A 23330-nucleotide genomic window follows, 5' to 3' on the forward strand; every position below is an offset into this window, starting at 1 on the left:
AAAATGTCATTTAATTGGTTATGTGTGGGGAGATAACTCAACTTAAGCAATCCTTCAAGAACCTTGTCTCTAGTAAAGTGGCAATCAACCTCAATATGTTTGGTTCGTTCATGAAAAATTGGATTCTTAGCAATGTGCAAGGCAGATTGGTTATCACAGTTGAGTTGAACATGTTGAAGGCCTTGTATCCCCAATTCTTCAAGCAGTCTGACTATCCAGTAACCTCACTGGCAGCTTGAGACATAGCTCTGTATTCTGCCTCAGAGGAACTCTTAGAAATGGTAGATTGTTTCTTAGATTTCCAGCTGATAGGTGAATTACCAAGAAGAAGAACATAACTAGTAACTGATCTTCTGGTGGATGGGCAAGCAGCCCAATCAGAATCTGAAAAAGCTTGTAAAGTAAGCTTATCTGTTGCTTTCAACAAGATACCTTGACTTGCTGTATGATTAACATACCTAAGAGTATGAGTAAGAGCAGCAATGTGAGAGAGTTTGGGGCAGTGCATGAATTGTCTGAGGGACTGAACAACAAAATCTAGGTCAGGTCTTGTATGAGTAAGAAAATTGAGTTTGCCAACATAACATCTATATAGATCAGGAATGGAACAAGCTTCACCTTCAGAAGTAAGTTTCAAATTCAAAGGAAATGGTGTGAGAGCAGGCTTGGAAATGTCAAGTTCACAATCATGTAACATTTCCTTAGTGTACTTTCTCTGAGTGAGGATGTATCCTTCAGTTGTGTGACATATTTCAATGCCAAGGAAATAATTTAGGAGACCAAGATCCTTGATACTGAATGTTTGATGGAGATGAGTCGTTAGATCATGAATGATGTTCTCATTAGAGCCTGTGATAATGATGTCATCAACATAGACAACAACCACAGTGATGTCAGGAGAATCATGTTTAATAAATAAAGAATAGTCATTCTTAGATTGCTTGTATCCCTGAGATTTTAGCTCATCTAGAAGTCGAGCAAACCACTACCTAGAAGCCTGTTTGAGGCCATATAAGGACCTGATGAGTTTACAAACATGACTAGGAGGGGCATGAACACCTTCAGGCACCTTCATATAGACTTCTTCATCAAGATTCCCATGTAGAAAAGCATTGTTAGTATCTAACTGGAATAACTTCCACTTCTTACTTGATTTTATTTGATTGTTACCGAATTTTTTTTAAAAAAATCAGATTTTTTTATTACCAAAATTAAAATATATATTCTCTAATTGATTTAGTCTCTTATTTAGTCTCCTAATTTTCCTAAAATTGATGCCTTAGATTACGTTATTGATACTAAATCATTTACAAGATATCGTTTATCTGATTTATACAAAATCAATTACGTTATAATTTTTTTTCCGGGTATTCTGTAATTGGTACTTGCTGGTACTAGCTGACGACATTTACCGTTATTGGTACTAACTAGGTCTTTTCATTTATCAGATTAGGTTAGATTAGAAAAAATAAGTTCATATAAACCCTAAACCAGATTAATTAAATAATATTCTTCTTTAATTTTATGATTAATTAAATAATAATCTTATTTAATTATAAGTAAATAACCGTTCAGTTTTTTAAAATATTATTTTTATTTATCCTATATTAGCTAATTTTGACATATATTAAAAAAAACTATCAAATTTAATTCAATAATTTTTACCGAAGTTTTTTTTTTTAAAATCAGATTTTATTTGTTACGGATATTGATGATGGTATACCGTATATCTGATTTGCTCCATCGGATATTTTCCTTTATTTAATGGAGAGTAATATTTATTTATTTAGATATTCTCTAAGATTTATTCTCCTATTTAGTTCCCTAATTTTGCTAAATAGATACTAAATCATTGACAAGATAACGTTTATCTGATATCTTTATAATTGAGACTAAATCAATTTGAAGAATACTATAATTTTTTAATTATTTTTACCAAAAACTAATTCTTTACCTTAGACCGAATTTTTTTTAACAAAAATTCTAATTTAATTTAATCCTATATTCTGTAAATTTTACCGAAATGAAAAAATTGCAAATTTAATTTGATCGATATTCTGTAATATGGACCGAAATTTTTAAAAACAAATTAAATTTAATTTAAACCTATATTCTGTAACTTTTAACGAAATAATAAAAAATCAAATTTAATATAATCCTATATTTGGTAATTGTAACCGAAAATAAAAATAAAAAAAGGAAAAAATATTACGGAAGTGTTGGATAACCTATTTACTTTCTTGCGTTACTCTTTACATGACATAAGCAATCTCGTTTGGGTCGTGTTGGATAATTTAACGTGATGTAATGTAACGAACGAAACAAATATTAGCTGGTTCTTTCTTACTTAGTTATGGAATTTCTTATTTATTCTAAGCATTTCTTTATCTAGTGCGACCCTTTCATTATTAATACCCACATAACAACTAATATTAATCAAATATTTTTACGAGAACGTATTATATATTGTAAAGGTTGCAAGTTTTACGATTCAATCAAATAGTATATACATTAATATTAACCCACTTACTAAAGGTGGGTAGCATTTCAAAAAGGTGAAAAATAGTATAGACATTAAACATTTATGTTTAGGCCCCTTGAAACAAATATTAGGCACACTCAACCAATTAGGTTATGTGGAAAAAGTGTTTGAACAATAAAATAATTAGAAATAAAATTATTTCCAATATTAGTATGTTCTTTTTTATACAAAAGAGAGGCAAGCCTCATACAAAATGAAAGAAACTAAGCATACAATAATGTATGTGGTCACATAATTCATGAGTTTCGGAAAACATATTGTTCCAATGATCTAGTCACTCTTATACAAATTTGGAAAGACCCAAAGGCCGAAAACGATGAGAATATTCAAATAAAGTGACAACATGCCTTTTTTTTTTGTTAACAAGTACTATTGTGTACATTGTTGTTGGTAAGAAAACAGATATACTTGTAAAATATATTATTTAATGGATTAAAATCTTTATATTGTAAACACAAATTTGTTTCCTAAGATTATTACCATGTACTACTCCGTTTCATAAAGATCTTTATAGTAACTATTTGCACAAATATTAAGACAAAAGTAGAAAAGTTTGATGAATATAATAAAATATGGATAAAGCTAGTAAGATAAATGGTTAAAAAGATGGGTGGGTGTAAGAAATAAATGAATAAAGTAAGCGAAGGGTAAGGTAGTGAATTTCATGTCCAAAAATAGAATAAATCAAAGTGTAAAGAACATTATGAAACGGACTAAAATGGAAAATGTAAAGATCATTTTGAAACGGAGGTAGTAGGTGACTATTGGCTTGTTTTGTTTGACTTATTTTGACTTAACTCAGATAAAATAAGTTCATATAAGTTCAAATAAGTCTAGGTAATATAAGATAAGGTCAGTTAATTGATTCTCATAAGTTAAGATAATTTAATCTAGGTTCAGATAAGATAAGTTCGAATAAGTTCAAACAAAAATAAGAGTATTGTAATATAATAATAATAATAATTATAATTCTAATAATAGTGATAACTTTGTAAATAATGTATAACATTGAGTGGGGGCCCAGATTGTATCTCGGCTTCCCACTAATTATTTAAAAATGTATAAATTTGTTAGCATTTGATAATATTAATAATAATAATAATAATAATAATAATAATAATAATAATAATAATAATAATTGTGACCCAGATTGTGATTCTTTCCGATACTAAAAGTTTGTTAGCATGAGTCCCCAGATTGTGATTCTTTCCGATACTAAAAGTTTGAGTTAAGCTAAAGGTTGGGGTCCAACCTTTTGGTTTTTTCACCCTTTAGGACCTTAACTTTTTTTTTTTCACCTTTTGGGGACTCATGTTCATTTTCCGGCCAGTTAACCATAGTTTAACTCACCGTTAACCATACTATCACTCAAACAATAAATTAAGACAAAGTTTATGGTCCAACTTTTTGATTTTTTCACCGTTTAGGACCCGAATATTTTTTTTCACCTTTGGGGACCTCATATCCATTTTTTGTATACCAACATTATTTACTATAAAAAAAATCAGGAAATGCAAAAAAAAAAAAGTTATCGCTCAAATTAATAATTATAATAATAGTTATTAATATTTTTATTTTTATTAATTATTGTGTAATAATTGTTATTAATATATTTAACAATAATAATAATTCATCTTTCCCAAGCCCCATCATACAATTAAAACTACATAGTACTCTTCTCCAAACATCATAGATAATATTTACTCATTCATAAGACATTTAATAGTTAAAACTTAATTTACGTAATCCAATAACAACTGATTTGAATATGTTTATAGAAAATTTGAGGTCAGAAATTTTAATTCGGAAATTGCTGATTAATTTTGATCGAGTTAAGCATAAATCATTTAAGTACCGCATCAAATATGAGAATCAATAACCCAATTGTCTTTACTGTCATAAAACAATCAAGAAATAGTATGATATATTAACTTGTGATCAAAATCAGAATTCGTTCAAAATTAACCTATTTTTATTATTTTTACGTTTTTGTGTGGCCATTATTAATATTCTTCAAACAAACCACAAATAATTGTGAGGATATACCATCAATGGCGGATCTTCCTAACAACTTGGGTCCCAGGGCGGAAAATTCCGTAGTGTATTTTTAGTTCCACCATCCCCGTAAACCTTTGAGTATAATTGTATGAATATCGTACTCTACTATATAAATTGCTTAATTCTTCTATTGTCATTGGACACCATAACCGAATATATAAAATATGATCAGCTTGTAAATAATTATTTGCTTCTTTATTCATTAGATTATTTGATACCCAAATCAATTTATATATGGGCTAAATTTATGAATTAAGTTACATATCATTTCAATTTGAACTTATTATGTATTAATGATTAGAAACTTTAATAATTGAATTGGAATTACATGAAAACTTGAATGAGGTCTCAAAAGGTGAAAAAAGAAAGTTCAGGTCCTGAAAGGTGAAAAAACGAAAAGGTTAGTTCTCAAACTTTTGATTTAGATTTACTTTAACCTTTTAACCCAAGGACCTAACCTTTTAATGTACTCTAGTTAAATTTGGCCGGAAAAGGGGAATGAGGTCCCAAACGGTGAAAAAAAAGATATAGGTCCTAAACGGTGAAAAGTTCAAAAGGTTAGACCCCATTTATTAGCTTAACTCCTAAAAGTTTAAAAGTAATTAATGATGGTGTAACAATTGCAAAATAGTCAATTGAGAATGCAGGGGCAGTGCTTATTCTGGAGGTGATAGATTGCATATTCAATTGAGAATAATGCAGGGGCAATGCTTATCAAGAGGTGATAGATTCTTGTTCCTTAAGTTAAATTACTTTTGTCGATTAATAAATCCAAACTCATGGATAATTTGTACATGCATAATGCATAGTAGCCTTTGTTTGAGCGCTCGTACATGGAACTTTTTTACTTTATTTTTATTCTCACTTTTGTTTTTTTTTTGGGAAATATTTTTTACAGTTAAAATTGAGAGGAAAGTGAGGTTCTATACAAAATGTTGATTTACGGACTTTCAATCTCAAGAAAATTAATAAGGAAAAACAATTAGTGTGTACCAACTTGAAAGGCTTGAAACCTAGCTTGACGTCAAAATGATTCAATTGTATTTTGTTTCACTAAAATTGAGAGTTTTGTACTATAGTATTTTTCATTCATACATAGTACATTTCTTAGAAGTTGGTCAAACGAGAGCTTTATACGAAGTATTAGATTTCTTTTGTAGATTAACAGTCCAAACTCATTACTCTTGGATACTTTTATACATAATACTCCCTCCGTATTTATTTAAAGGATACACTTGGTCAAGCACGAGTATTAAGAAAAAGAATTGAATGAAATAAAGTAATACAACAAGTGGGGTTGGGTAGATATTTTAATAGGTAAAACAAGTGGGGAACGTGTCATTTTAGGGAGTGGGGGGTGGGGTTGGGTAGATATTTTAATAGGTAAAACAAGTGGGGAACGTGTCATATATTTTAGGGAGTGAGGGGTGGGGTTTTGTTCTGAATTTTTTTTTCGAAAATGATAAAGGTCGCAACATGCGACCTTTAAGCCGTGTCACAGTGGTGACATGGCACGCCTATGTGCCACAAATATATTTGGAAACTAAAATATTTAGATTATATAACCTATTATATATGTTATAAAACAGGTAGGAAAATCTTATATTCTAATTTACAAATTGAATAATGTAATATTTTATTTCAGAAAATAATTCTAGGAAATTAGAAAAAATACTTTTAATTATTAAATGAAAAATACATTTACTAATTTATACTTAGAAATATACACTACATTAGTGTAGAAAATAAAAGATTAGAAAAGGTATTTCATCTTTACTCCGTATTAGTTTATTGGGTTTGTTCTTTCACTTTGTTCTTTCCCGTTTCCGTGTTGCGTTGATCAAGTCTATGGCTCAATTGCTTGCGTTCAAGTCTATGACTCAATTCCAAATTAAAATAATATTTTAAAGTGATGTATAATTATGAAGTTGTACTTACATAGAATAATATTATTAAATTATAAATTAGTGTATTTTTTAAATTAATTGATGTATTTTCGTAATTACACAAAAATATATTATTAGATTATAATTTTTATTTTTTTATTTGTAATTTATAAGATAAAAGGAAATATATATTTACCATAAATATAATAAATATTTATTTACTTATTTGTATCGACTACCTTATTCATAGAAATATATATTTACTATAAATATAATAAATATTTGTTTACTTATTTGTATCGACTACCTTATTCATATATTTTCATAGTAAAAATATTGAATTGATAGTAAAAAAAAATTTGATGACGTGTAGCCTACGTGGTGCCTTTATGTACCAATAAAACGCCGACACGTAAGATTGCGACAACATTTTGTTGTCGCAACTTGCGACCTATATCATCGTCCTTTTTTTTAATAGGGTGGTGGAACAGAAGATATATTAGATAGATTATTTGATTAGATGGTGGAGTTGATAAGTTACTAAAAATGACAAGTGTATCTCTTAAATAAATACGTCGGGAAAAGACAAATATATCCCTTAAATAAATACGAAGGGAGTATATAGCAACCTTTGTTTGAGCTCTCTTGTGCAACTTCGGATTTATTTTGTCAACGTTGAGGAACTAATTGGACAGTTGTATGCGAACTTGAGAACATGATTAGAAGTTGATTTGTCTACAACAGGTTTATATATTTGCATGATAGTGTATACGACCATTTCTATGTTATCGGTACAAATAGCATTAAACCAACGACAAAGCCAACTTAGCTGTTTTAGACACAAATCGTTTGGAAATTCGTATAGATTTTCACTTGATTTGTCCATTAATTATTGGTTCATATTTTTGCATGATGAGATATCAAGCTATTTCTATGTCATTAGTATAATTAGTATAAGTACGTGTAGAGCATTAGAACAAAATTACCGCTATAATAGATATCTTAGGCATACTGCGCGCAAGGCGCGCGGCCAAGCCACTAGTATTCTAAAAACGTATTAATCTTTCTATGATGTGGCAAATGAGAGAACTTACCATTTTACTTACTATTAAAGATGCTCTTAAAATCTCTTTTCCATAAGGAAAAACTTACTTATATTATGACTTTATAAGGAGTATACATGAATATTTTAGTTAATAAAAATAAGAGTTAATTATTAAACAAGATAATTTACATTATAGTTAATCATTAAAAAAGATAAAAAAAACCGATTCAATACATAATTAAATTAATATTCCGTATCAGTTATATATTTACGCAATCTTAATTCGGTTTAGTTAAGAAACCTATAGAATGCAAAATACCGAATCAAAAGATAATGGGAAAAGATAATTACATTTTTTCATACATGATGTAAATTTAGAAAAATATACTCCGTCTTTTCAGAAGATTTTATTCAATATCCTTACTCTTTTAAAAGCAAGAATTTCACCTTAATTTTCCCTTTTCAATAGACATAGTGAATTGACGGCAAACATCCTTGTAACTGCTGCATTTACGTACGTTTCTGCCATCCACCTCCTTCTAAACCTAATTTCTTCCTTCCCGTCCTTTCATCTCCTTCTTGTTGCCCGGTTTCTTTGTCTCTCCTACCACCCTTTCTTTCTTTCTCGTGCTGCAAAACTTATAGTATCTTTAAAAACCCAAAAGATATCATTGTTGTGCCTTAAATACCAAGTTAGATTTCACGTTAAAAGGTCCTTAAAACCTAATCACTTCACGTTAAAAGGTCCCTAAAACCTAATCACTTCACGTTAAAAGGTCCCTAAAACCTAATCACTTCACGTTAAAAGGTCCCTAAAAATTCAGATTTTATTTGTTCAGATTTTTTTCGGTAACAATTATTAACTAATATAATTCAGATATACGGTATCAAAATCTATTTTTATTTTGGTAATCAAATAAAATCTGTTTTTTTTTCCGGTAATTTTTTAAAATATTTCGGTAACAATTCAGATTTTATTTGTTCAGATTTTATTTGTTAACAATTTCGGTAACAATTATTAAGTAATATAATTCAGATATACGGGATTTGTTAATAACCGAAATAAAAATTATTGAAATAAAAAATTCTGAATAAAATCTGAATAAAATCTGAATTTTCTTATCGTAACAAATAAAATCTAATTTTTTTTATCGTAACAAATAGAATATTTTTTTTTTATCGTAACAAATAAAATCTGATTCTTTTAAAAAAAATATCTAAAAAACAAATATTATTCTACAATATCAGAATCTATTTTATCCCTAAAAAAATATCAAAATCTACTTTTGTTTTGGTAATCAAATAAAATATGATTTTTTTTTTAGGAAAATCAATAACGAAATCTAAGGCGTCAATTTTGGAAAATTAAGATACTAAATCAAATAAATAATATCTAAAATATAATTATTATTCTAAAATATCAGAATCTATTTTAATTTCGGTAATAATTATATAATATCGTATCAAATAAAATCTGTTTTATTTAAAAAACTTTCGTAATAATTATCTAATACCGTATTAAATAAAATCAGATTTTTTAAAAAAAACTTCGATAAAAATTATTAAATTAAATTTGATAATTTTTTTTAATATATGTCAAAATTAGCTAATATCAGATAAATAACAATAATATTTTAAAAAACTAAACGATTTTTTGCTTAAAATTAAAAAAAAAATTATTATTTAATTAATTATAGAATTAAAAATATTATTATTTAATTAATTATAAAATTAGGTGGCCGACGATGTGGAGTGGTGGCCGACGGTGATGGTAGTGGCCGGATGATGTTGGTGGTTGCCGGCGATGATGATGGTGGTCGGTTGATGGTGGTGGGCGAGTGATGATGATGGTGGTCGGTTGTCGGATGATGGTGGTCGAATGATGGTGGCCGGCGATGTGGTTTTTGGCCGGCGGTGATGGTGGCCGGCGGTGATCATGGACGGCGGTGATGTCATTAATATTAAATAATGAATATTAAATATACGTTGGGTACTTTTTTTTTCCTAGAGACAAACAACCCATAAAAAGGGTAAAATCAAGTGAACGGTCTAGATTAGATTGAGATCAATCGACGGTCTAGATTTAATTAAAGGGGTAAGTCGTCGAAGGTCGACGACCTTAACAGAAGCGTCGAGGATGGGAAACTATAAGTTTTCAAAGCTAGATTGGTTGTAAAAGGATACAGGCAAGTCCACAATATGGATTATGATGAAACCTTTTCACCAGTTGCAATGCTAAAGTCTATTCGGATAATGTTAGCAATCGATGTATTTTACGATTACGAAATATGGCAGATGGATGTCAAAAACGCTTTCTTAAACGGCGTTTTAACAGAAACTGTGTTTATGACACAACCTAAGGGTTTTGAGGATCCAAAGAATGATAAAAAGGTATGCAAGCTTAAGAAATCCATTTATGGATTGAAGCAAGCATCAAGGAGCTGGAATATACGTTTTGATGAAGCAGTCAGTGACTTTGGCTTCGTCTAGAACGCAGACGAATCTTGTGTATACAAGAAAGTCAGCGGGAGCAAAATTTCTTTCCTAGTATTATATGTCGATGACATATTACTTATCGGAAATGACAATCCTAAGTTGAACTCTGTCGAGATTTGGCTTGCGAAATATTTTTCAATGAAGGATCTAGGATAAGCACAGTACATACTGGGCATCAAGATCTACAGAGATAGATCTAAAAAGATGATTGGACTTAGTCAAAGCACTTATATCAAAAAGGTGCTTGAAAGGTTCAATATGGCTGACTCCAAACGAGGCTACCTACCCATGTCTCATGTAATGACTCTAAGCAAGACTCAATGCCCAAAAACACTAGATGAGTAAAGACGAATGAATGGGATTCCATATGCATCATTGATTGGTTCAATAATGTGTGCTATGATATGTACATGCCCGGATGTTGCGTACGCACTCAGTGCTACGAGCAGATACCAGTCAGACCCAGGAGAGGCACATTGGACTACTGCCAAGAACATTCTGAAGTACCTGAAAAGGCACAAAGATGATTTCCTGGTGTATGGTGGAGATGATGAATTAATTGTTAAAGTCTATACGGACGCAAGTTTCCAAACCGACAAAGATGATTTCATATCACAGTCTGGGTTTGTCTTCTGCCTCAACGGAGGTGCAGTAAGCTGGAAAAGTGCTAAACAGAGCACCATTGCGGATTCTACAACTGAAGCGGAGTACATTGCTGCACATGAAGCAGCAAAGGAAGCTATTTGGGTAAGGAAGTTCATAGGTGAACTTGGTGTAATCCCCTCCATTAAAGGACCGATAGCTCTATATTGCGACAATAACGGAGCTATTGCACAGGCAAAGGAGCCTTGACACCACCAGAGAGTCAAGCATGTACTTCGTAGATTTCACCTTCTACGAGAGTTCGTGGGGAGAAAAGAAGTCGAGATAAGCAAGATTGGAACTCACGACAACATCTCAGATCCATTAACTAAACCTCTGCCGCAAGCGAAGCACAACTCGCACACTGCAGCTATGGGAATCAAACATGTTGGAAAATGGCTTTGATGTCCTTAATAAATGTTTTAAAGTTTTAGAGTTTAATACTCTGTAAAACATTTTGGTTAACCATTTATAGAAATGAATAGAATTCATTTTTCCATTTAATTTTGTGGTTTATTAAATGATGTGTAGGGTTTATGAACCTAATTACTTTGCAGAAAGTAGAAGCAACTCGCCTCTTTAGGCACAACTTCCAAAAGGACCATAACTTCCTTAAATAACTTGTTTCCTGTCATTAATAATTTCCTTAAATAAAAGACGCATCTACGTCTTCTTAAACATTGCCAAAAAACTAAGTAAGACAATCAAGCATTCTGTATAAACAGCAAAGGGTAGCATTTACTATCCTTACCATCTCTCGACATCTCTTCACGCAAGAATGTCTTTCACCTTCTTGAACTTTGAGCATCTAAAACTTCATCCTAAGTCGAGCAACCGATAAGTAATATGCAAGTACTACAACCAATAGCCCAAGTGGAAGCTTCTGAATCCGATACAATAAAAAAGAGATTGTTTGATCTTAGACCATACTAAGCCATGCGACCGCACTGTCATTCGACCTCATTGTCAAATGACTTCCTTGAAAATTAATATTCTCAGTATGCATTTAAATGTGGGATCTACTTCATATTTTCTGTTTTCAAAACGTTTTCAAAAAAAACAAAGTTGGATGTGAACTCTATCATAATCATTCTGTTCATTCCCTTGTTAAAAAATCGAGTTTGGATGCACCTTCCCATGTTTAATTCAAAAGAGGCAAAAACGTTGCTCTGCTTTATACTGGGGGCTAGCTTAGCCAACACGTCCAGTCTCTTCCTTAACAACTGATTGAACATACAAGACATCTCCATTGCGTGTAATTTGGAACCAAATCTACAACCTTTAACTGATATCTTTCTACAGACTTAAAACCACTGAAGCTACAAAAAGACGTTGTTGACCCTAAACCTAAATCATGCGTGCTGTCATTTTATGTCGGTTTCTTCAAGTACAGGTTGGAGTTTCACTCTGGCTAAAAAGAGTCACTCGAGCCTTGGTCCGGGCAGACTTTAACCTATTGACCACCTTGACCATGGCTATGTCGCCTAATACGACACGTACAAAGAAAAACGACAAGTAGAAATTACTACTTGTTCCTTAGACATACCTTGCATTAAACAAGTATGTTTCAAGCTATTCATGAACTTGGTGGCCAAGCGATTTCTGTGTATCCTGGACATCACGAACATGCAAAACATATGCCGAGGGTCATAGCACAAAGCCAATCCCATAGCTATGCTTGGGGGCTTGAAGAAACCACCTAAAAGCTGCTCTTAATGTCGATTTTACCGCAAATTCTCGATGCTAATGCTACACATATGTCATAGGGAGCAAAATCCTAGTGTTCAGTCGTATAAAATGAACCTTAGTTTGCTAATCCCTTATCTCAACTCTAAGAAAGGTTAATTACTTAGAGCTTGAAGTTGCTCCAAACTAATAAGGCAATAAAACATCGCGATTTTATGAGAACTTCGATCATTCAGCTGCATCGAACATGCAGGATAATCACTCTGCACATATCCATTCGTACAGTTCAACCGTTGCTGCAGAAGACTCTGAAAATCCATGAGAAAATGTCTATCACAAAAAAAAGCAAAGGTAAACACTCGGGGGCTGAAACCCTGAATTCCTCCACAAAAATGGGGAACCCGCGGAAAGTCCTTTCCGCAAACCCCAAGTACCCATGAGGCATACCCCTCATGACTCTGCATCTTACAGACGTTCTTCGCATCTACAGCATTGAAGAAAATGGACAAAAAAGAACAGTTAAATCTCGCATGAAACGAGACGATACAATGTAAGAAAACCCTTACACTTACCTAAGTAGGACTCATAGTGCCGAACATCTCTTGCAACACCAATAGGCCGGTTAAGCTGCCTCTTCAGTTGAAGGAAATAATTCCCTTGGTCCAAGTATGCATATAATGATAAGTCTAATAAATGCGGTTCAGTATTAATTAACAAGTTAATAATTCAGTGAGATCAAGTGAGCTGAATGCCTAGCTAGAGGCCGCTTCAGTTCAAGTGGAATTAATGATATTAATCCACAGCTTACTCTTGACTGAACCCGTAGGGTCACACAAATAGTACGTAAACGGATCAAGTATTTAATGGCATTAAATACTCCATCTATGGATATTCGGAATCGACGGATCTTGGTTTCAGTGGGACCTGAGATCGTCAAAGGCAAGCAAGTGAATACTCCGGAAACGATGATATTGCCGGAAACGGAAATATGGATCGTATCGGAAATATAAATATTATCCAAGTCGTAGATGTTGCCGGAAACGGAAACATGGTACGTATCGGAAAATATTATTGGAAATGGAAATATTGCCGGAATCGGAAATATTGCCGGAAACGGAAATATTGTCAGAATCGGAAATATTATCGAAATCGGAAAATAATTCCGGAAACGGAAATATTAAATATTTGTTCGAAACGGAAATTAATTCCGGAATCGGAAATATTAAATATTATTCGTATCGGAAATGAATTCCGGAATCGAGAATTTAATCGGAAGCGTATCGTACGAATTAGCATCGGACGAGGCCTGCCAGACGAAGGCCCAGCACGAAGGCGGGCCATCGCCCAGCAAGCCAAAGCGCAAACACACGCCAAAGCCAAGGCCAGGCCCAGCGCAAAGGCCAGGCCCAACCAAGGCCTTGGGCGTACGCGGATCAAAGGCAGCGGCGAGCTGGGCCGTGCGCTGTGCATGGGCCGTAAGGCCTGCGTGCGGTGCATCGTGCCACTCGTGTGTGTTACTCGGAATCCTAAGGCTATCGGGATTCGTAATGTGATTAAATCTAATCCTAATAGATAAAGTTTATTTAAATTAGAGTCCTAGTAGGATTATAATTAAATAGATTTGTATTCTAATAGGATTATAATTCCTTTCCATAAACTCTATAAATAGGTGCCTAGGGTCACATATTTACATCGATAAATGAAGTATTCAAAGGTAAGATTTTGGAACAAAATCAGCCAAACACTTGTAGCCTATTAGCCGAAAATTCCTAGTACCTTAAGGGCGATTCTAGTTGGTCAAGCTTAAGGCGGATCCGGACGTGCTGTGGACTATCTACGGAGGGACGACACTTGGAGTCCTAAAGACTTGTTCTTGTTCGGTTCGGGCGCAGCTAGGGAGGGCACGCTACAAAGTGTATGCATCTGAATTATGCTAAATGATTATGTGTAAATAATATGTTTCCTGGCATTAAGGTTTTCCGCATGATTTATGTTTTGTCATATGTATCATAACCTAACATCAGTTGCCTCGCAGCACCCCTAGCGAGTAACGATGGGGTATCCGTAGTTCTCCCTCCCCGGCCAAGGAATGAGAAAGGGCAAACGCTCAAAGGCCCACAACTGCAAATAGACAACAGTAAGTGAGGCTGAAAAGAACATTCTACGGATTAGCATTCCGAAAAGTAGAGAGGCGTCATACCTCAACCCTAAAATAGCACATATTACTTCTGAAATTCCAAGTATTCAAATTCATGACAAGTTTGTCTTACTTGGGAGAGTCAAATAATTTTGTTCCCTGGGTACTAACATGCTACTAAGTTCAAATTGGTAGCAGAACAAGTACATGCAAAAGTGATCAAAACAATTCCAAAATGAAAATTCATGCATAGACCATGTAAACCGCAAGCAACAAGCAAAGAACACCCACATTGTGTCACGACATCAATTCACAGGCATACTTGGGGGCTAATTTTGAGCAAGCTAAAAATTACCCAAAATCAACAAACTTGTGAAAATCAACATGCTAGACACTTATACATGCTATAAACATCGCATGCAAGCAAACAATTGCAAGAAATTGGGGTAAAATCAAGAAACCCCAAATCAATTCGAGCATAAACTTCTACACTAATTTTACACGAAATTAATGAAGGAAATAGTGCCCTTGGTCCAAGTATGCATTCAATGTTAAGTCTAATAAATGCGGTTCAGTATTAATTAACAAGTTAATAATTCAGTGAGATCAAGTGAGCTGAATGCCTAGCTAGAGGCCGCTTCATTTCAAGTGGAATTAATGATATTAATCCACAACTTACTCTTGACTGAACCCGTAGGGTCACACAAATAGTACGTAAACGGATCAAGTATTTAATGGCATTAAATACTCCATCTATGGATATTCGGAGTCGACGGATCTTGGTTTCAGTGGGAGCTGAGATCGTCACAAGCAAGAAATGAATACTCCGGAAACGATGATATTGCCGGAAACGGAAATATGGATCGTATCGGAAATATAAATATTATCCAAGTCGTATATGTTGCCGGAAACGGAAACATGGTACGTATCGGAAAATATTATTGGAAATGGAAATATTGCCGGAAACGGAAATATTGTCAGAATCGGAAATATTATCGAAATCGGAAAATAATTCCGGAAACGGAAATATTAAATATTTGTTCGAAACGGAAATTAATTCCGGAATCGGAAATATTAAATATTGTTCGTATCGGAAATGAATTCCGAAATCGGGAATTTAATCGGAAGCGTATCGTACGAATTAGCATCGGACGAGGCTTGCTAGACGAAGGCCCAACACGAAGCCAGGCCGTCGCCCAGCAAGCCACACGCAACAAACACACGCCAAGCTCGACCAGTGTGAGGGGGTCGAAAAAGCGCGAGGCTAATGCGTGACCTCGTCCCTCGTGGGTGTGATGATTCTTTTTATTCAATCAAGTGTAATTGGATTTCCTGTGAGTTTACACCCAATTGACTAGTAATATAGGAGTCGCCATTCAGTTTTTAACGACAATGAGAAAAACTGACAAAACCCGGTTATCGTGACATAAAGGGAGTGCAATTATGTTTGACCACGACGGCCGTAGGTTCCCTTGTGATCCCTGGTGTGGGGATCTCTCAACATACACCCGCAAGGTAGAGATTGAGGGTTCGGGGGACTGTAACTACCGAGAGGAGTACTTCGCTCGTCGATAACTCCAGAGGTAGGATATTCTTACTAGCTCAGCATAAATAAATGAAGGGACATGCGTTAACTATTAAACTAATCTGAGTTGATTTTAGCAATATGCAACATATAATACTAATTCGATCGTGATTATCTGATTTAAATAGCATTAAGGGACCTAGCATGATAATCCGATTTCCCAAAAATATTATATTTGTTAGGCGTGATAGAACAATCAGAGTTAGTTAGTTTAACAATTCATAAAAAGGGCGAGGAAAGCAGTTAAATCATCGCAAAGGGACACATTACGACGCACCCTTGAGAGGTGCGTCACGGTTCTCAGAAAACTAACCACTTTGACTTTGCTATTTCTCCTTTTTATTTAACGAATCTCAATTATGGCACAGGATACGTTCTGTTCGATTTATGGATCGATTGCGACAGAACGCGTGAACAGTTTCGCAGCGTGAGGCTTAGGCTAAGGGTTAGAGTCAATACTCAGAATATAATTGTGTGTGTGTGTGTTCTTTTCACGTCGAATTTAGGGGTCTATTTATAGGGAAGAGTTCGTGGAAAGATAGAATTGCAGAGTTCTAATCCACAAAGAATTAGGAAAAAACACGTATCCAGGTATTTTCAGCGCCCAGGCCTGGGCGCCGAAGATTTCGGCGCCCAGAGCCAGGCGTTGAAAATAGGGTCTGGGCTGTTTTCTTTAGTCAGATTCGGATTCCTGAAATCCGTAGAGTTTGAGACTTAATCGAGTCTTTTAGCGCGTATCAATTTTATGACGGAATGCGTCTGGGCCCGTTACGAACTCTAGGCTCGTTAGGATTTTAATTAATACGTAACTCTTATTTCCGAATCATATTAGGAATAGGATTCTCGCAGTTTTCTATCTCATTTAGGATTTATGTTGGAATGCAACACCTAATTCTGACAGGTTTCTATCCTTTATGATTTTCCACTTTTAGAAGCTACCTTTTACGGCAGTTACTATTTTTAGCAGGTTTCCATAAATAGCAGGTTTCGCGTGAAATGAAAAGGGGAATTGAGATTCGTTTATTTTACAAGAGATGCGTTGTCAAGTGGAGATTTATGCTTTCATCATCGAACCTTTCCCTTTCGGGAATGGGGACAAAAGTAGGTGTCTACAACCAGGCCCAACCAAGCCTTGGCGCGCGCGCATAATGGGCTGCGGGCAAAGGGGCTGTGCGCCGTGCGTGGGCCGCGAGGCTTGCGCATGGGCGTGCGGCTCGTGCGTACGTAAGTGTTTGTGTTCCTGTACGAATCCTAAAGCTATCGGGATTCTACATATTGATTAATCCTAATCCTAATCCTAATAAGATTATATTTATTATTTAGAGTTCAAGTTGGATTCTAATTAATAAATCCAAATCCTAGTAGGATTATAATTCCTTTTCCATACCTTTATAAATAGGAGCCTAGGGTCATAATTTATAGATACAATTGAAGTATTCAAAGGGTAAGTTTTTGAAAGAAAAATTCAGCCATACACTTGCACTAACCTAGCCGAAAATCCTAGTACCTTAAGGGCGATTCTAGTTGGTCAATCTTGAGGCGGATCCGGACGTACTGTGGACTATCTACGGAGGGACGACACTTGGAGTCCTAAAGACTTGTTCTTGTTCGGTTCGGGCGCAGCTAGGGAGGGCACGCAACAAAGTGTATGCATCTAAACTATGCTAAATGATTATGTGTAAATAATATGCTTTCCTGGCTTTATGGTTTTTCCGCATGATTTATGTTTTGTCATATGAATCATAACCTAACAGTGGTATCACGAGCCTCTTATTATTTTCATAATCTAAATTGCATAACATGGTTAAATTTCACAAATTTGCAATGAATTAAAAGGGGTGATTAATTTTCGTAATTGTTAATTAATTGCAAATTGCGTTTATTTAATTATATGTACGCAGTTTTTCGGCAGTTTCTTCGTTACTCATCCAAATCGTGTGATTTTTGTGTCAATTCCGCATGTAAAAGACATTCTAAAATTTTGACAAAAAAAATATATTTTTCGGCCGAACCCAGAATTCCCAATTCGAAGCCTAACTATGACTTTTCGGAGGTTTTAGTTTTTCGAACGCAAAAGTTTGTAAATTTAAGATGTTAAATTAAGTATTTGCGATTCTTGTTGATAAATCTTGATTTTTGATTGACCTACAGTATATGCTTAACAAGTTTGAATGCCTAGCCTTGTTAATTATACAACCTAATTCGTAATTATGATTAATTTGTTGAAATTCGAATAATTTAGAATTAATTTGATTTTCATAATTAATTAATAGTTTAATTAGGTATCTATGATTAAAATCCACCATAAAAATTGTTAATTTATGTTAAATTTTTAATTTTTATGACCTAGATTTGAATCCATGTTAATCGGAAATTAATTGATTAATAAATTTTCGATTTTTCGCCCTAAAATTATGAAATTAATATGTTTTATTAATTTGTCATTAATTTTTGAATTAAAAAAATTTAAATTTTTATGAAAACGCTCATTAATGTTGCACGCACAAAGCAATGGAAGCTACGTGTTACCCTCAAGGGGTGTTGTATAGTGCGGGAACGCGACGACGAGCAAGGGAGCTCGTCGCCCGTGCGGTACGAATGCAGCGAGCAACATAGCGCATGGCGCGCGCACGAGACAACGCAGCCTATGCGTGTGTGCGTGTCTGCTATGCGATGGGCGAGGGCGACGATGCAATGCACGAGCGACGAGCAAGACGGGTGTGGGCAGCGATGCTGCCGCGCCACAACGCGCCTAGCTCGCCCAGCCAGCAAGCAGAACACGCGAGCAGGGAGCGATCCCTCGCTCGGCGCGCGCTGGCCTGCGCAGCAGCACGCGACACAGCACAAGGCTGCGCGCAGCGTGGCCAGCCGTGGCGTGTCGCTGTGTGTGCTTTGTGCTACGATCAATCGAATGGGGCGCGAGCCTCGTAGCTTGATGGGGCTTGGGCGCAAGCCCAAGTGCCTCGTCTCGCGACGATTGGTACGTTTTGATTTTAATTTTAAATTTTCAATTCGGAAACGATTTTAATTAATTTTAAAATTCGAAATTTAAATTGTTTTCTTGGATTTAATTTTGAATATTATAATTATTTTAAATTTTAATTATAATAATTATTTTACTAAAGTTAAATCTTGAATTAATTTAAATTCGTTTAAATCAACTGAAATAAATTAAATTAATGGATTCGATTATAAATTTATATGAGCTTTAAATTTTAATTAAATTTGTATGTTTCCGGTTAGACTAGAAATACATTTTTATGTTTAAAATTAGTAAAGCATATGAATTTATTGGTTTAAGTAGGAGCATTTTTAGTCATAAACTCTTGATTAGGTCTACAAATCCCTTAAGGTTAAACAACTTGATTAGAATTAATAAGGACTGGATAATTGGTAGATTATTGGTGCCCTTGATTAATTGCTGCAAATATTTATGTGATGCATAACGTGTTTTACTAACCAGCTATGTGGGCCATTCATGATAATGAATGGGTGAATGGTATATATTGTATATGTACTGTTTTGCAAGTTATGAAGTGACTAGTATGGCCCAAATAGGATAGAAAATATGGTCTGCGTACCATTAATTTGAATGTAATTGGTCTAAAGTACCAAATTTTTTTTTCAATTCAAATATGGTCTGCGTACCATCAAATAGTTGTAATTAGTTTAATTATAGCTTATCCTATTTGAAGAAAATGGCGCCTGCCACGGAGATTTTCAAGACGGACTTTGAAGTTGAAGCTTCAAGATGAAGTCGGGCCATACTAGATCACATTTATCTTATGCATGTTTTAAGTTATTTATTGCTTTTAAATATGTCTTAAATATGCATGAGATCAAATCTTGATTATGTTGCATGATTAAGGATTTTAGTTCACTTAAAATCTAACCAACATAGTAAGAGCTTTAAGTTCCAAACTTAAAAATTGAGTTAAAAGGTGCCATGCCAAATTAACACTTACTTGGATATCCTTTCTTCATCGATCTTAGTAATAGTTTTCCGCCATAGCGAGGTGTTACTTATCGATACTAAAGGGGTAAGGTACACAAATAATTGTGAGTACATGTTAGTTTTGGTGAAACTCAACGATATAAGTAAGGAGTCCTTTTATGTCGTGGAAAAATCGATAGGTTTACCTAATAAGTTCTTAGACGTGCCTATCAACCAAGAATAGTTTCTAGACTATTAGCAAAAGGCTTTTGCTTACCTAAAAGATTTTAGAATTAAGTCTAAATACATAATGTGCTTAATTCTTCAATGGATTTTAGGATCTTGGAATCATTTTATTCACACCTGCCGGAACACATAACTTGAATAAAATGCTTAATGAACATTGAATTATGCATGTATGCTAGAATTTAAGTTTATTAAGAGAAACTGTGGATGATTATTTATTTGTTTATTCTTTTTCAATTGTAGTTTTAACTATGGAAAACAACAATCAAAACATCATCATGGGTTCTGAGCTTATGGTCAAGCTGAACCTAACAAATTTTCTTGAATGTGAAGCTAAGCTAGTTGAAATAGTCAGACTCAATGGACTTGAGTATATACTATTACATCCCATGCCAAGCTACTATGCCAGAGACATGACCGCTGAAAGATTTTCCGCCTGGGATGCGGATCTCAAAAAGGTTATCCCTGATGAATGGGCTAGAAGGTTTGTAGCTTATGAACCTTTTACGCTCATCAAGAATCTGAGGGATATCTGTCGTGGAAGCACGGAGGACAGGGACCTGAACGTCCATGAGTTGATTGAATCAATTTTTGGTCTAAAGGTTAGTTCTCCCAACAGGTGTTATAGGATGGAAGTCCAAGAAACACATGTTCAGCTCCTTCGCACTAAACAAAGGGTAGGCGTCCCACTAAGGTTCCATGTGGATCTTATGCTTTCATATTTTGATCGCCTAAGTCTGCTAGGAACACCAATAAGCGAAAGAATGGCAGTCTCTATCTTGCTCAATTCACTGCACAGTGGGTTTGGTCGCTTCAACCAACTATACCTAAGTGAACCAAGAGAAGAAACAGTTGCAGAATTTGTTCACCTTGTCAGAAAGGCTGAGATAATACTGGACTGCGAAGCCAAAGATTTACTCAAGGCTAAAGGGAGACCGTTCAAGAAAAGTGGAAAGTCCAAGGGCAATGCTAAATCAAAGCAGGACAAGTCCACATCAAGCTGTCTTTATTGTGATGGAATAGGCCATTACAAAAGAGAATGTCCAAAGCTAAAGGAAGACCAGAAGAACGGAACAGTCGTTCCATCTTCAGGTATTTTCGTTATAGACTGTACACTTGTTAATTCAACTTCTTGGGTATTAGATACAGGTTGTGGCTCACACTTATGCTCCAATTCTCAGGGACTAAGAAGAAGTAGAAAGTTAAGCAAGGGTGAAGTCGACCTACGAGTGGGAAATGGAGCACGGATTGCTGCATTAGCTGTAGGAACTTATTATTTGTCGTTGCCCTCTGGGCTAGTTTTGGAACTGGAAGAGTGTTTCCATGTTCCAAGTCTTACTAAAAACATCATTTCAGTTTCTTGCTTAGATGCTAAGGGATTTTCCTTTTTTAATAAAAGACAATAGTTGTTCGTTTTATTTTAAAGAGATGTTTTATGGATCTGCTAGATTAGTCAATGGACTTTATTTATTAGATCACGACAAACAAGTTTATAACATAAATACAAAAAAGGCCAAAAAGGATGATTCAGATCTCACCTATCTGTGGCATTGTCGATTAGGCCATATTAACTTGAAACGCATGGAAAGACTTCAAAAGGAAGGAATTCTAGAACCATTTGACTTAGAGGATTATGGTAAGTGTGAATCATGTTTACTTGGCAAAATGATAAAGCAACCTTTCTCTAAAGTTGGAGAAAGAGCAACTAAACTATTGGGTTTAATCCATACAGATGTATGTGGACCAATGAGTACAAATGCTAGAGGTGGTTTCAGCTACTTTATCACTTTCACTGATGACTTCAGTAGATATGGTTATTTCTACCTAATGAAGCATAAGTCTGAATCCTTTGATAAATTCAAGGAATTTCAGAGTGAAGTAGAGAATAAATTAGGCAAGAAGATTAAGGCACTGCGGTCTGATAGAGGCGGTGAATATCTGAGCTATGAATTTGATGACCATCTGAGAGAATGTGGAATTCTATCAGAATTGACTCCTCCTGGAACACCACAATGGAACGGTGTGTCGGAACGGAGGAACAAAACCTTGCTAGACATGGTTAGGTCAATGATGGGTCAGGCCGAACTTCCAATAGAATTTTGGGGACATGCACTAAATACAGCTGCACTCACTATAAATAGAGCTCCGTCTAAAGCTGTCGAAAAGACTCCATATGAGTTATGGTTTGGAAAACCTCCAAAAGTGTCTTTTCTTAAGATTTGGGGATGTGAAGTATACGTCAAACGATTAATTTCAGACAAACTTCATCCAAAATCTAACAAATGTATCCTTGTGGGCTATCCAAAGGAAACAAAGGGGTATTACTTCTACAATACATCTGAGAACAAGGTGTTTGTTGCTCGAGATGGTGTCTTTTTGGAGAAAGATCACATTTCCAAAATGACAAGTGGGAGAAAAGTAGACCTCGAAGAAATTCAAGTCAAACAACAAACTCTAGAGAATGCTCAAGATGACATTCAAGATGAAACTCAGAGATCTTTAGAAGAATCTGGTGAGGATCATGGTCAATCTAGAAATGTTACCCCGCGTAGATCGTAGAGATATAGATCTCAAACGGAAAGGTACTTAGGTATTTTAACGAACGAGAGCTATGACGTTCTATTACTTGAAAGTGATGAACCTGCGACTTACAAGCAAGCTATGACGTGCCCTAGCTCCAAGCAATGGCAAGAAGCCATGCAATCTGAATTAGACTCCATGTCAGAAAACCAAGTATGGGATTTAGTCGATTTGCCAGATGGCTACCAAGCCATTGGAAGCAAATGGGTTTTCAAACTGAAAAAGGACAAGGATGGGAAACTTGAAGTTTCCAAAGCTAGATTGGTTGCGAAAGGTTACAGGCAAATCCACGGTGTGGATTACGATGAAACCTTTTCACCAGTTAATGCTAAAGTCTATTCGGATAATGTTAGCAATCGCTGCATATTACGATTACGAAATATGGCAGATGGATGTCAAAACCGCTTTCTTAAACGACGTTTTAACAGAAACTTTGTTTATGACACAACCTGAAGGTTTTGAGGATCCAAAGAATGCTAAAAAGGTATGCAAG

General features: G+C 34.7%; 1 protein-coding gene across 1 annotated transcript in view; it reads right to left on the reverse strand.

Moving 5' to 3' along the window:
* Window positions 1-211: 211 nt before the first annotated feature.
* The window catches only part of LOC110781002 (uncharacterized mitochondrial protein AtMg00810-like), a 78681-nt gene continuing 55562 nt past the window's right edge, over window positions 212-23330 (reverse strand). The window contains exons 2-4 of the mRNA XM_056839599.1: window positions 12781-12839; window positions 12519-12663; window positions 212-849 (exon numbers count right to left, since the gene is read on the reverse strand). Coding sequence (XP_056695577.1) covers window positions 212-849; window positions 12519-12663; window positions 12781-12839 — 842 coding nt within the window. The remainder of the gene's footprint in view (window positions 850-12518; window positions 12664-12780; window positions 12840-23330) is intronic.

The sequence above is a fragment of the Spinacia oleracea genome, chromosome 3, assembly GCF_020520425.1.
Source record: "Spinacia oleracea cultivar Varoflay chromosome 3, BTI_SOV_V1, whole genome shotgun sequence".
Classification (NCBI taxonomy): Eukaryota; Viridiplantae; Streptophyta; class Magnoliopsida; order Caryophyllales; family Amaranthaceae; genus Spinacia; species Spinacia oleracea.